General features: G+C 44.7%; 1 protein-coding gene across 3 annotated transcripts in view; it reads right to left on the bottom strand.

Annotated features, from left to right (window-relative positions):
* Positions 1–13,001, bottom strand: part of Sec24AB (Protein transport protein Sec24AB) — a 149,705-nt gene that overhangs the window by 123,047 nt on the left and 13,657 nt on the right. For 2 of the 3 annotated variants that reach the window (XM_050196743.3, XM_055063321.2), the window contains exons 4-5: positions 9,447–9,539; positions 2,175–2,998 (exon numbers count right to left, since the gene is read on the bottom strand). In XM_050196743.3, the coding sequence (XP_050052700.1) occupies positions 2,175–2,998; positions 9,447–9,539 (917 nt within the window). The remainder of the gene's footprint in view (positions 1–2,174; positions 2,999–9,446; positions 9,540–13,001) is intronic. The other variant, XM_050196744.3, reaches the window with a different exon arrangement.

Raw genomic sequence — 13,001 nt, 5'->3', positions numbered from 1 at the left:
GTCGTTCCTAAGCTCGGATAAAAAAAGACGCCGGGTGCTCAGCAAAGAAGAAAAATTAGACATTGTCCGTGCTATCGAACATGACACGAAGAAGTCGGTGCTGGCACGCAACAGGGATCTGCTGTTGACTACAGTGTGTGGCATTTGGAATGCGAAGTTGCTCGGCAGCGCTGCTGCGACCGTGAAGACATGTCAGCTACGCGGTTCGACTTTTCGCCATCGTTGCTTGTGCTGTTGCTGAAGTGTCGACTAGCGACAGTGATGAGGACGACAAGGAAAGCGGCAGCATGGGCGATTCAGGCCCGACAGTGGCATAAGCTGCGCATTACGTCAGCCTCATGAATGCAATCGTTGCGACGAGAACAGGGGCTCGATCACGTAACTCTATTCCAAATGAAAAGTGTTCCAAACTCCGGCACCCGGCAATGAAAAAGGCGCCCCCAGGACTTATGCAGCACTACTGCGCACATGCACGGAGAATACGTAACGCCAACAAGGAATCTGCCATGCGAGTGTTCGCCGAGAAGAGGGGGCTGGCTGAAAAGCTGGCACGCAGCTTCAGTAAGTTTGAGGCCGCTGTCGTCGTCGTGCTAGGCCGCCGCGGCATCAAACGAAAATAACACTTTTGTCGTGCAAAGTGAATAAATACTACATGTTTTTTTCCTTTCATCGCACTCTCTCTGACTTCCGTTTTCGACAGGTAAGTGGACGATCTCATGCTATTCGGTTAAACAGTACTACTGTTTAGTACATACTTTTTCCGAGCTCCGGCCAACTACGGTTTCACTGTATATCACAAGCACTGTGAAGCCGAAAGGTGAAGATACTTATTGCAATATGATTGGTGGTAATAGCCACCAACCAGGTGGTGTGCGATGAATGCGGCGTATGACGACTCGCGAGAGTTCCTGGTATCGGAATAGGAAACTGAGTGCACATTGGCGTTTTCACGCGACATGGGCAGGAGAGTACTGCGGGGAAGCCGCTACGGCAGGTGGCTACTGCTCTCGATCACACACACATCGAGCTTTTTCTCGTTTGCATGAGGCCTAGCAGCCAGAAAACATATTACACAATCACAGTTAGGCAGTGTACTGAACGTTAGTGCCAAGAAACATGTTTTCCGGGAACGTATCAATTGGTAAAAAAAGGAAGCGTAACTGCATTGAGCCATTTTTGTTTTCGATTGTGGATGTTGGTGCCAGGAAATTGTACCAAATGAGATTGTATCAACGAGGTTCTACTGTACACTATCTGCCAAACATATGACCAATATGGCATCAACACTTTCTATAGCAATCGCAGCATCAGTGCGAAAAAAGTACTCAAGGAAGGTGTACTATTGAGGTGCAGCATGTCGTTTGTTATACTGATGTGTTGTCTGAGCAGTGAAGAAATACCACACAATGTCTCATGTCTTGTACGTCATCCGCCGTGGTCGCTTAGTGGCTTTGCACTACACCACTAAGCACGAGGTCGTGGCATAAAATCCCGGCCACAGCAGCCGCATTTTAATAAGGGCAAAATGCAAAAGTGCTCCTGTACTATGGATTAGGTGCAAGTTAAAGAACCCCAGGTGGTCAAAATTAATCCGGAGTCCCCCCCTATAGAGTGCCTCATAATCAAATCACGGTTTCGGCACGTAAAACCCCATAATTAAAAGAAAAGTAATCCTTGACGTCTCGTATCATCCTGTATGACATGAGGCCTTCTCATCATGTGCATTCTGTTGACAGATAGTTGAGCCCCCTTCATGTTTGCCCAGGGCCCTGATCACACATTATCAAATGCTACAGCCAAAGAATTTGTTGTAAGCAACTAGAGTTGTTAAGAGAAATTTTTTTGTTTGTGGCAATGCCTATTCACAATTCAGAAGCATCATACTATAAAGTCCCAGAATTCAGTTTCATCTGCCTTCCACTAGTTTCAAAGCTTTTCATCACGACACCACAACCAAGGATCACGGGTCTCATTTTGCAAGAGTACTATCGTAGAACATAATGCTAGCAATGATTAATAACAACCATGAAATGACCCTTTTTCCTATTTCTCTTGGATTTAAAGAACCTTTACCACTCAGAGAAAATTAAAAACCAGGTAACATGTTACATCCTTTCAAGATACAACCAAATACCATGCAGAAGAAAGGCCACCAAGGTCAACTGCGTTCCTACCTGTTGCGGATACGATGGCCTCCCATGCAATGTCTGGGGCTGAGCAGATGAAGTGGGTGGTGAACCAGGGTAACCCTGCCTCTGCTGTGGTGCACCAGGCGTACTGCCTGGAGGTGGTCCATACCCCTGAGATTGTGTTGCTGGGTGTGAAACAGGAGGTGAAGGCACTCCAGAACTGCCCACACCTGGGACCCTGGGGCCCTGAAAGGGTGCTGGTACACTCTGTCCCGACACTGGTGGAGGTGGGCCTGAAAAATGGGACGATGGTGGATGTGGCACTGAAGATGTTGGAGGGCCAGGCAGTTGGCTTGTGCCCGAAGGTTGAGACACAGGGGGACCAGAGACTGGTGGTGCTAGACCCTGAGCAGGGGCTGCTGAACCCAGAATGGATGGTGCTGGGCCCAAGACTGGCCGAAAGGTGGTGGGCGCTGATAACTGGCCTTGAAATGCAGGTTGAGGGCTGGTAGCTGGATGCTGGTTGGACGAGACAGGAGGTGGCATACCTGGCACAGATTGAACACCCAAAGTGGGAGGTCCGGGGAAAGCACTTGAGGGAGTGGACACTGGATATGTGCTACCAGAGACAGGTGGCGAAGGTAGGCTGCTGGGCCCTGACGCAGGCGTTGGCCTGGCAAATGGGGCTCCAGAGACAGAAGGTGGCCCCATCGGAGGTTGTCCAGGCTGCTGTGGTGCCACCCTTGCAAAAGATGATGAGCTTGATCCCTGAGAGGCTGGTGGATAGAATCCTGCTACTGGTGGTTGCGGGCCTCCTCGGAGGGGTGGAGCCGCCTGACTGGTGTTAGGGTACATGTAGTTGACGGGGCCTTGAGTGGACAGCAAAAATGGCAAATGTCACTCAGTTGACAATACCCAGATATGGTACACAGTACTCATCAATAGAGAGCCAGTGATGTAAGACCGCTTGTGTTTTTACAACATTAAAAGTACTACACTGCATTGGCAACTTTTCCTGGTTGAGTGTGTCTGATTTAAATGTGTGTCACCAAACAGTTTCTCAGTCACTGCAAATGTGGGGAACAATGAAAGCTGAAAATTACATTTTTGTAAGTAAATTAATGACCCAAGTGTGCCTATTAAAGCCAACAATTATGCCTTGCAACTGGAACACTGGAATGGGAAATGACTTGATACTATAGTCAGCAACACATGTAGAATACAACAGAGGCTCATCCCAAAAAGACATAATGCGCCACCACAGCCACTGAGCCATCACAGGTAGTCTCACTTTCCACTATAATAATTTCATGGCTCTCATTGTGCACACACAGATTTCTCAGTGTGTGTGTGCTAGTGTTCTTGTTTGTTTCTATGAGTGCATTATTCTTATTTTTCTCTTATGCTCTTCTTTTGCCCTCGTCACCTGAAGAAGCATGCCAAGCCTGTTACTAGCTAGCCTTTTCAGTTAATAAAACTTACTCCCACATCCACACATTTTGCTATATACCGTATTTACTAATGTTAACGCGCCCTCGATTTTAATGAGCACCTGTTTGCCATGCCCTATAGAAAAAGTCATTTACAGTACCGTCCACCTCATTCTTTCTTACAGAAATACAACTTTCTCTCATTTGGAAAAGCAAAGATTTACTCCCAGTATGCTAAAGTTGCGATAAATAGAAAAAGTCGCAGTTTCGCATCAAAGGCGAAGCATCGATTGCGATAGCAAATTAGTAGAAAGCTATACAAAGGAGTAGGGATAGTAGTTTTATCGGCCGTATAAACTTTTAAACATTGACTTACTAACTAAATTAACAAGCACGGCATCACGCGGGCACAAACAAACAGGAACACGTCTCACCCAATAACCACGGAAACTCTTTATCGAAACGCTGGAGTGAGGAAGTGTGGTAGCAGGATCGCTTCAACGCGAGCTAAGTGACGAGAACACAGCACGGTGCACCTAGATGCGTAGACTGTCTCCATCGCAGATTGCTTTCAAGATAGGGGCTGCGTCGTACACAGCAGCTACCGGAGTAGAACACCTCTCCTGTTTACGCCAGTCCCGCACGCAAGTTTCTGGCACTCCGAACGCCTGTGATGCGGCCCGATTTCCGTCCGTCTCCGCACACCTGATCACTTTCCTTTTAATTGCGGCATCGCATCTCTTCGCAGTCAGCACTTCCATGCTGACACAGCAAGCACAGAAAATGGGAAGACAGACGGTGTACTACTACAGCACATGGAGGAAGCTACGGCAGCTAGGCCCGAAGCGCGTACGGGGCAGCCATTTTGAAATACCGATGGCGATATGGTAACGCAGGTTTAGGGTCATACTTGATTCTAACGTGCACGAAATTTTTGGACCCATTTTATCAGAATAAAAGTGCATGTTAGATTCGAGTAAATACGGTACTTGATGTATATATTATTTCCATGCAATTCACTCCAGGAATATGCAAGTTTTGCAGACAATGGGCAGGCTGCACGGTGTGAATAACATGGTGGCGAGTGCTCAAGATGCTATTGTGCAAGGCCAGTTGTCTGGTACGACACAGCACCAGTGAGCAGTTTAGCTCAGATGACCAAAAAATGCAAGATATATCTTTGCCCAGTACTGTACATGCCTGAATGTGACAAGGCTTACATTGTGAAGGACTTCTATTAATGCCATGCCAACATTTCTACGAACTCCTTATTTAAATCACGGGTGTCCTACATTAATATAAAAATATAGAAGAAAATTACCCAAAAGATATGATATTTCAATGCGAAATTTGCAACAAGTCCTCTTCATGCGACTTCTAACATCTCATCATATGGCTCAAATTAACCTCACTGTAGTGAATCCAGTCAATCAACATTATTTTCATCAAGACACATGCTCTATCACAATTTGATTTGTCAAAGGTAGCAACACGTTGGAAATGCTACAGACAGAGTACGGACCACTGTGCAAAACGCATGGGGTTGTGCCCCTTCTTGTCAGAGTACAGCTTACATGTTACATTTTCACCATCAGACAGGCAGCAGAAGTCATTCCAAATGCACATTAAAGAATGCATTCCATATTTTACATACCGTCTATTGAACAACATTTTTACAAAATTTTGGCAGTTATTAGGGTGGGCACAGATGTTTGTGCCTAGCAACTACAGTAAAAGCTCGTTAATTCGAATTCCGCGGGGATGCTATGAAAATTCGAATTATACAAAATTCGAACTAATGAAAGTCAGAGAAAAAAATCGCTTGGTTAAGGCTCGTATATAGTCTGACGTGGCGTGAGCACGCGCGCACACGCTACGTCACGTTGGCGTGAACAACGTCTATACTTCGAAGCTATGGCGCAGCCAACGTAACCGGACGCGGCCAGCGCGGTCCGACGCGCCCGACGTCGAGATGGCTCTTGCTCCATCCGCACGTTCGTCGCGCTGACTGGGGCGGAGAAAAAAAAAAGACTCCGTCTCGCGCGATAAGCGAAGCATTGATTGCGATAGAAAATGAGTAGATAGCTATACGAAGTAAGGATAATAGTTTTATCGGCCGTATAAACTTGTAAGCATTCGCTTACTAACTAAATTAACAAGCACTGTGTCACGCGCGCACAAGTGAGCTTCAACGCATCTCGCTCGATGACCGCGGAAACTCGCTGAAAAACGCTGGAGTGAGGGCACGCAGCAGTAGCAGCGTGCGAATTGACGTTCGTACAGCCCTCGCTTTAACCCGAACGAAACGTAGCAAGCACATCGCATATGAAGCTACCAGCAATACGCGCACTCTGCAAACATCGCAGATCGCTTTGAAGACGAGGCCCACGCGGGCGCACGCGGTCACAGATCGCTTTCAAGATGCGGCCGCCGCAGCCGCCGAAGATCGTCCCCCGGCCCCTCCCTCGCCTCACCCCCCTGCCTCGCGCGCGACAAGAGAGGGCGCGCTCCGCCCCACCTTCCTCTCTCGCGCACGCGAGATTGAGCCGCGTTCGCCGGCTCACCCTCGCACGCTCGTACGCAAAGAACATGGCGCGCGGCGAGGGTGTTACCGCTGATCGAAAAAGCAAGAGCTGCGCGACCCGCGCGGCGACGCCAGCGTGCTCCCGCGCACTAGCACTCTCCCCATCCACGATGATGCGGAGTTCGAATTATCAGTGGTGGTGCGGATTTCAGTGTGAATTAGCGGGATGTGTTACATATTGCTTTCAATACATTGTGGGACGGACCGCGGCAACTAATTCGAATTATCCGAAATTTCGAATTAATGAGTAGTGAATTAACGAGCTTTTACTGTATAGCAATCTTAGCAAATATAAGACTGCAGCCAAGTAAGTCAACGAACAAGCTGAGAGACAAGAGTGAGTCAGGTTAATACCTCTGTCACATGGGCACCCGCGAACTCTGTTGACATGAAACTCCCTAATGGATATTAACGGCAATGGAGTTGCGGCCGTGCTACACGGCACAATGCGCGTTTTGGACAGGCGCCGCATGGGGCAGAAACGGCACTGCTGTGCTTACTTTCGCGTACAACTGCTCACATATGCAGTCGCCATTACAGGTAGTTTTTTTTTATGCAGTATGTAATCTAATAAAATCACAGCGAGAAAGTTTGCTGTATACATTACTGCAAGACTTGTTTTCCAAGGATAGCGAAGTTGAAAGTGATGCTGGCCACAGTGAGTTCTTGCTTTCATGCGTGGGCAGCTTCGGTCACGTTGTTTGACCGGGGCGCTTCGAGTTGTGATTCTCTGCTATGTAATCATGCGTGTGCGTGATTACGTGACGTGTAAACCAAGGCAAAAAAATATGAGCCAATTATGACGATTTTATTAGTGTGGTTTTCTCTGCAGCTGTAGCTATCTGGAAACGAAAGCACTCCATCCAGCCGTAATGGTCACTGCCTAACTCCCTACGCCAAAATCTCCATTTAACTTCCTTGGTGCGAGGGAGAGCGAGTGACACGGAGCGCAACTCCCTTGACGTAAAGACAAAGGAGTTGAATGGAGTTCGTAGTGCCCATGTGACTGGGGTATAATATAACCAGATGCAAAATATTAGCTACAAGAGCCAACGTAAATCAAGAATCGAGCAGGGATGCTAATGCTAATTTGAACATCAAACATGAGGCCTTAGATTGTACGTAAAAATAAAACCTGTCTTTCCTTAATTCACAGCTAAATAATGCAGGCCTTTACTGTTTCATTTCATTATTATACAACAAAACCTTGGTAATTCGAAGTTGGCGGAAACTGCAGAAAATATTCAAATGTAATAGGTTTTTGTGAAATCAGTTCTGCATGAATATGCGACGTGGAGGAAAATTCATGGAAGTGAAAACTGACAGAGGGAATTCGTGAAAATAAAATTCACCTTAACTAATTTTTCAAATTATTCGGGAATATTTAAAAAGAAGCAAGGAGACTAGTTGCAAAGGCACACATCACACGCTTATTCAACTGCTGGACGGTTATTACATTCTTCTTTCCTAAATCGCCCGATTCAATCAAATGCACTCAGGGTCATGTTCTCAGCTGTTTAAACTCATGCAGCATTACAGATGCACCAACGCTTCACTCAATAATGCTGGACATTGCATGTGATGCCCACCAGGAGGAGCATCATTTGGTGGTTATGAAAAGTTTCAGCACAACACAATGCTCAATCCACTGCTCCAATCTGCACCAACATTGGTGCCATGCACTGCTACCCAGAGCATGCACATGTGACACTTCGAAACTGCAGATAGACCTCTAACACCAGCCCATTTTGTCCAACATTTCGGCATAACCATGGCACAGCGTAAATGTATGTATTTACTGCACAGCATGACTCAGCACTCGTTGCACTCCTTCTCAGGAAACAGCAGTGTCCACCGAAGACAAAGTTGTCTGTGCATGCTGAATGCATCATTCTGTTAGCCTTGTTCACTATTCTCATTGGCATTTAGTTGATTATTTGACTGACTTGGTTTCATGTCCCAATGCAACACGTACTACAAGAGACACCATAATGGAGAGCTCTGGATTAATTTTGACCGCCTGTGGTTCTTTCAACATACACCCAAGCCACAGTAAATGAGTGTTTTTGCATTCCACCTCCATTGGAATGTGGCTGCCAGGGCTGGGAACCCAACCTGCAACCTCCTGTTTGCAGTTGAACACTGTAGTCACCAAGACACAGTGGCAGGAGTACTCATCAGTAATTAACATCCTTCTCAACTTTCAGACACTGGAAATAACTAGGTCTTCAAGATCGACCATCAACGTTCTAGGCCTAGCTACCTAGAGAAGGCAACTGCCCAGAATTGCTGCGATGCACCACCCAAGCATGGCATTTATGCCGAAATTTCATGCAGACAGACATCAATGCGGAATCTGTGCCATCACACATTACTGTCTTTTCCTGGATGCCACAAAGAGACATGTCAGTGCTGCAGATTTCCTAAGCAATGCTGAAGGCCTCAGAGGGCACAGCCCACGCCAATGAATTATCTAAGTTGGTATGTGCTGTCTCACCATTTTTTAAACTAGTAAAGTTTGCAGTAGAAATTATGGCACAGCAGAACATCTTTTAAATTTCAAATAAACTGATATCAAATTATCAAGGTTTTACTGTATGCAAATGGTCAAAATATTACCAGCAAAGGAGCTTTCAGACACTAATCAGAAAAATAAAAAGTGCCTTCAAATTATGTCAAACACTACAGCAATTTAGAATGAATTGAGAAAAGAGCTAAAACAAACCACACACAAAAAAGTGAAAAGTCATAACTGCTTTTATGAAAACAAGTGCAAAACTTCTTATTTCCAAAGTGAAAAGAAATTTGTCCTAAGCAACCATATGCAATATGACATTGAATGCACAACAGCAGAAAAAAAAAATCAGGAATGAAGAGCTGAGCTTGGCAACTCATAAGTGGACATACAGCACAGGCACACGAGAGGAGTGCAGCACTGTGTGTGTCTGTTCTCCTGTCTGCATTATGTTCCAGCCCTGTTGGTCCAAAAATTGACCTCTCCGCAGGTGTTTAGTTTTTACAGCATGGTGTTCTACCTCAGTGGTGATAAACATGCAGCCCATTTCTGTAGCTTCCTTACAACATCCACACATAGTGCTCGTCTCATCCAGCATGCCAGCAGAGCCTCCAAAACAAAAATAATGTCTGCATCATATCACAACTAACAGCTTTTAGAAAACAAGACTAAACCAAATACAGAACTGCAGAGTAACCAAGCAAAGAAAAAGAGAATGAAACACTCATGCAAGCCCAAATTGCCAGCAGAGGAAAGCAAGTTGACTGGGACATAGGACAGGGACATACTCGGCCTGGGAGAAGAGAACTGCCCCTCCATGAAATCGTAACGCTGACTTGGGATTGGAGAAGCATTCCGTGAGGACTTCGCTGACGTTGGCTCTACAGAAGGAGGGGCATGGGGAGGGACATGGCAACAGTCATGCCACACAGTTAGTTGGATGACATCCCACATAGGACAAAAAGAGCAGGAAACAGGGAACAGGTTAAGAGAATAGAGAACTTGCAGACCCAACACCACAAAGACAGAGAGTGCAGCAAACAGTTATTTTAGTAATTTGCATCATTCAAGCGCACATACAAGCAGACAAAACTTATCTCCAATACACAAATATGCACCTCTTTCTACAGCCTGGAGTCCATGGAATACAAGAGAAATATTCTAATATAAGTTATCTGACAAATTCAGCTTCATTCTCAGAATGAAGACACACCATCATTATCTAGGGCTATGTACCACACTGTCAAATTGTCAATTAACAAATTTGTTACAATAACGAAAAACAAGGTCATGCATGAAAACAATTTCTTTTCCCAGCAGTTTTGACACTAATTGCTGTAGACCTTGCAATACAAAATTCAGTAGTGCTACAGTTGGGCAGGACATGGCAAGATTCACATAAATGCCAACCTAAACATTTGTCATAAATGAACCCAGCCATTTTCCGTCCAATTTGTGCCGCATTAATTTATGCATTAATAATTATAACCAACTAACCTGTATTTCTTGTTTAATTGCTCAAGGGACCCATCCCCCAAGTTTTTGCAGTAGCTTTGCCTACAGGCAGCTACAGAAACTTTGTTCATCATTTGACATTACCACCTTTGTGCACATCAGCTTCAGTACTAGCAGCTCTAAGTCTAACAAATTTATCTAAAGAATTCTCAGTACAAAAGTTCCCCTTCTGTAGAATTTTTCCAAAGGAGACTTTGCATTCTTTTTTTTAATGCATAGTGAAGCAATTTTGTACTGCAGCCTTGGGCTCCTGCCAGAACAAACCACACAGAAACTGCAAACACTTTGCACTTTGCCACTTTTCAACTTGTAGGCTTTTCAGTGCCTGTATTAGATGCATGTGTGCTTGGTAAGGACACTAAGCAACACAAAAGGTGCAGGCTATGACCCAAGGACACCAGCCTAAGCTACAGTGGTGTTTGTTTGACCCCATTCTGTATGTTGATTGCATTATGACGCCAGTACTATAACTGACACATGGAAGTGCTATAGCACACACGCATGCACTTGCATTGGCATGGCAGAGTTTTCATAATTTGTATATCTGCAATAGATAGAAAAAGAACCAAGCAACGAGTGCTCCTAGGAAGTGACCAGTCAGTCAGTGTCCTGAAAGGCACGCAACTCTCTAAACCCTGCAAAATGATAGGAGGCACACCATGGCCAAGTCACGTTGTACAAATAATTGAAGATAGTTTGCAAACCAGCCCAAATAAGTGGACATGACATTTCTGTCACAAAGATAAGCTAGTTTCAAGACTACAGCACTTCATTTTAGCTGTTGGTATAAGCGCTAATGACGCAGACAGCAAAGATACAAATAGAGGGACACACATCTGTCCCTGTGTGCGCCTTCATATAATACGTCTATCTTGAATTTTTAACATCACAACACAGACAGAACAACCACAGCTAAAAGGATGCACACAACCAATGAGTGCAAATCCCAACATTATGCCTACATACTCAACCAGGAATCTGCACTTTTCCTTTTAGCCATGATCCTATTTTTCTGAGCGGTATCAAAGCGAGCATGGCAGACTCAATGTGCAATTTGCATGTTTATAGGCCTCATTAGCCGCAGCACCTTCCATGCCATATGTATCCTTTCTCGAGAGCACAAACCTCAAGCCTTCAGCAACCAAAGCATGGAGCCAGGCAAAACTTTGTCTGGGGTTAGTTCGTTTATGAGGTAAGATCTAAAAAAATCTAGCACAAAAAAAAAAGGATAAGAACACAGTGCAAAGAATTTTTTGCTCTTAACTATGGAGCCAGGATTTATTTGTTACTCTTGAATGTGCTACAGTGTGACCTTGGGCAAATTTTATGCTAGCTTAGCTTTAAAGGGACAATAAAGGCAAATATTAAGCCAAGCTAAAGTGATAGATTAATACTCTAAAACATCCAAGGCATCAATATTATCATGAACAGAGCTTTACTAAGGGAGAAAGTGAAGTAAATGTAAGACAAGATTTGACACTCTGCCAGGACATTTTGGTACTAGCCCTATGACATAACACCTCACTATAACTGTCTCACTAGTATTCAACAACTGATAAAATAAAGATCATTGCATCGTATTATAAGACCAAAGAAAATTATTCTTGTCCACTGCTATTCAGTTCTAGAAAAAAGATTTCACGTTACCTTTGACAACAGTGTGGGTGGTCAAAGGATTTCGTTTTTACTTGGCCCCCCACTACCCGCATTCACATTTGGGTAGTGTCGGTATTGCACAGCGTTAAGCTGGTTTTGCTAGCTCACGAAACTGACACTAACTGCCAGCAGCAGAAAGCTGAGTCCACACTTTCGCATCTTGCAGAAAAAATCCTAGCACAGTCTCTCGGGCTTCCTTTTACTCATTGACGGTAGTAAAGTCCGGTAATGACGTATGCAGCATCACACCACCACACTCATGACGGGAGAGTTCAATTAGGTTGGCGGAATGCAGCCCCATTTAGTCGTGATTTTCTCTGCAACTAAGTCTTTTCTTGGCGCAAAACAAACAGTGCGAGGTCTCTGGAGTGGTATTTTAAGTCCAGATTGACGTAATACAGTAGGTTTCAGTTAACTGGACTCCGGCTAATCAATTTTTGGGTTAATTCAATCCCGATCTAAGATAACGGCCAGCGCCCATACATGCCCATATAGTTCTATAGGCTCAAACTTCATTATTTCAATCTCAAATTAGCCTTCAGTGCATAAATTGAATTTATTGCATTAAATAAATTGCATTTATTGCACTTTTCACCAAGAATGGAAAGGGGCTACTGTCATGGGACATAGTACACTTTCTTTAATTATACAGGCACACATGCACTGTCTCTGGTCACAGTACGAGCACCTAGACGCCCAATAAGCATACTGGCAGTCATTCAGAGCTGTTTCAGAAATTGCTGTGGCAATTTAAGCCCAGGACAAATAGTCCCAGGACAAATAAACCGCTGTTGTCATATCATTCAGACCATTCCAAACTGGTAAAAAGAGGAATTGCAAAAATGTGTTTTATTAACGCACTTACTAAATCATGCCTTCATTGCACTGACGAAGCTTTCAGACAACAGGTGATGCGGCTACATGAAGCAGGTTATGCCAATCATGTTCTGGCGTCAGTTGCAGAGGGAATACTTGGGCAAGTGCAGCAATCTGGGACTTCTGAACGTGCGGAAGGAAATAGTAACCGCGAGAAAAAAAGACCAACAGTGATACCTTATATCCACCGGTTGTCGCATAACTTAAAGGGAAGCTGAAACACTTTTCGAAAAAAATGAGTTCTCTGCGGCATTCCACAGTTTTGAGTCCCCTGAACACGAATATCTGGTTCAAAA

Source organism: Dermacentor andersoni, chromosome 1 (genome assembly GCF_023375885.2).
Source record: "Dermacentor andersoni chromosome 1, qqDerAnde1_hic_scaffold, whole genome shotgun sequence".
NCBI classification, from domain to species: Eukaryota; Metazoa; Arthropoda; class Arachnida; order Ixodida; family Ixodidae; genus Dermacentor; species Dermacentor andersoni.
This window is presented reverse-complemented; position numbering and strand designations above follow the sequence as displayed.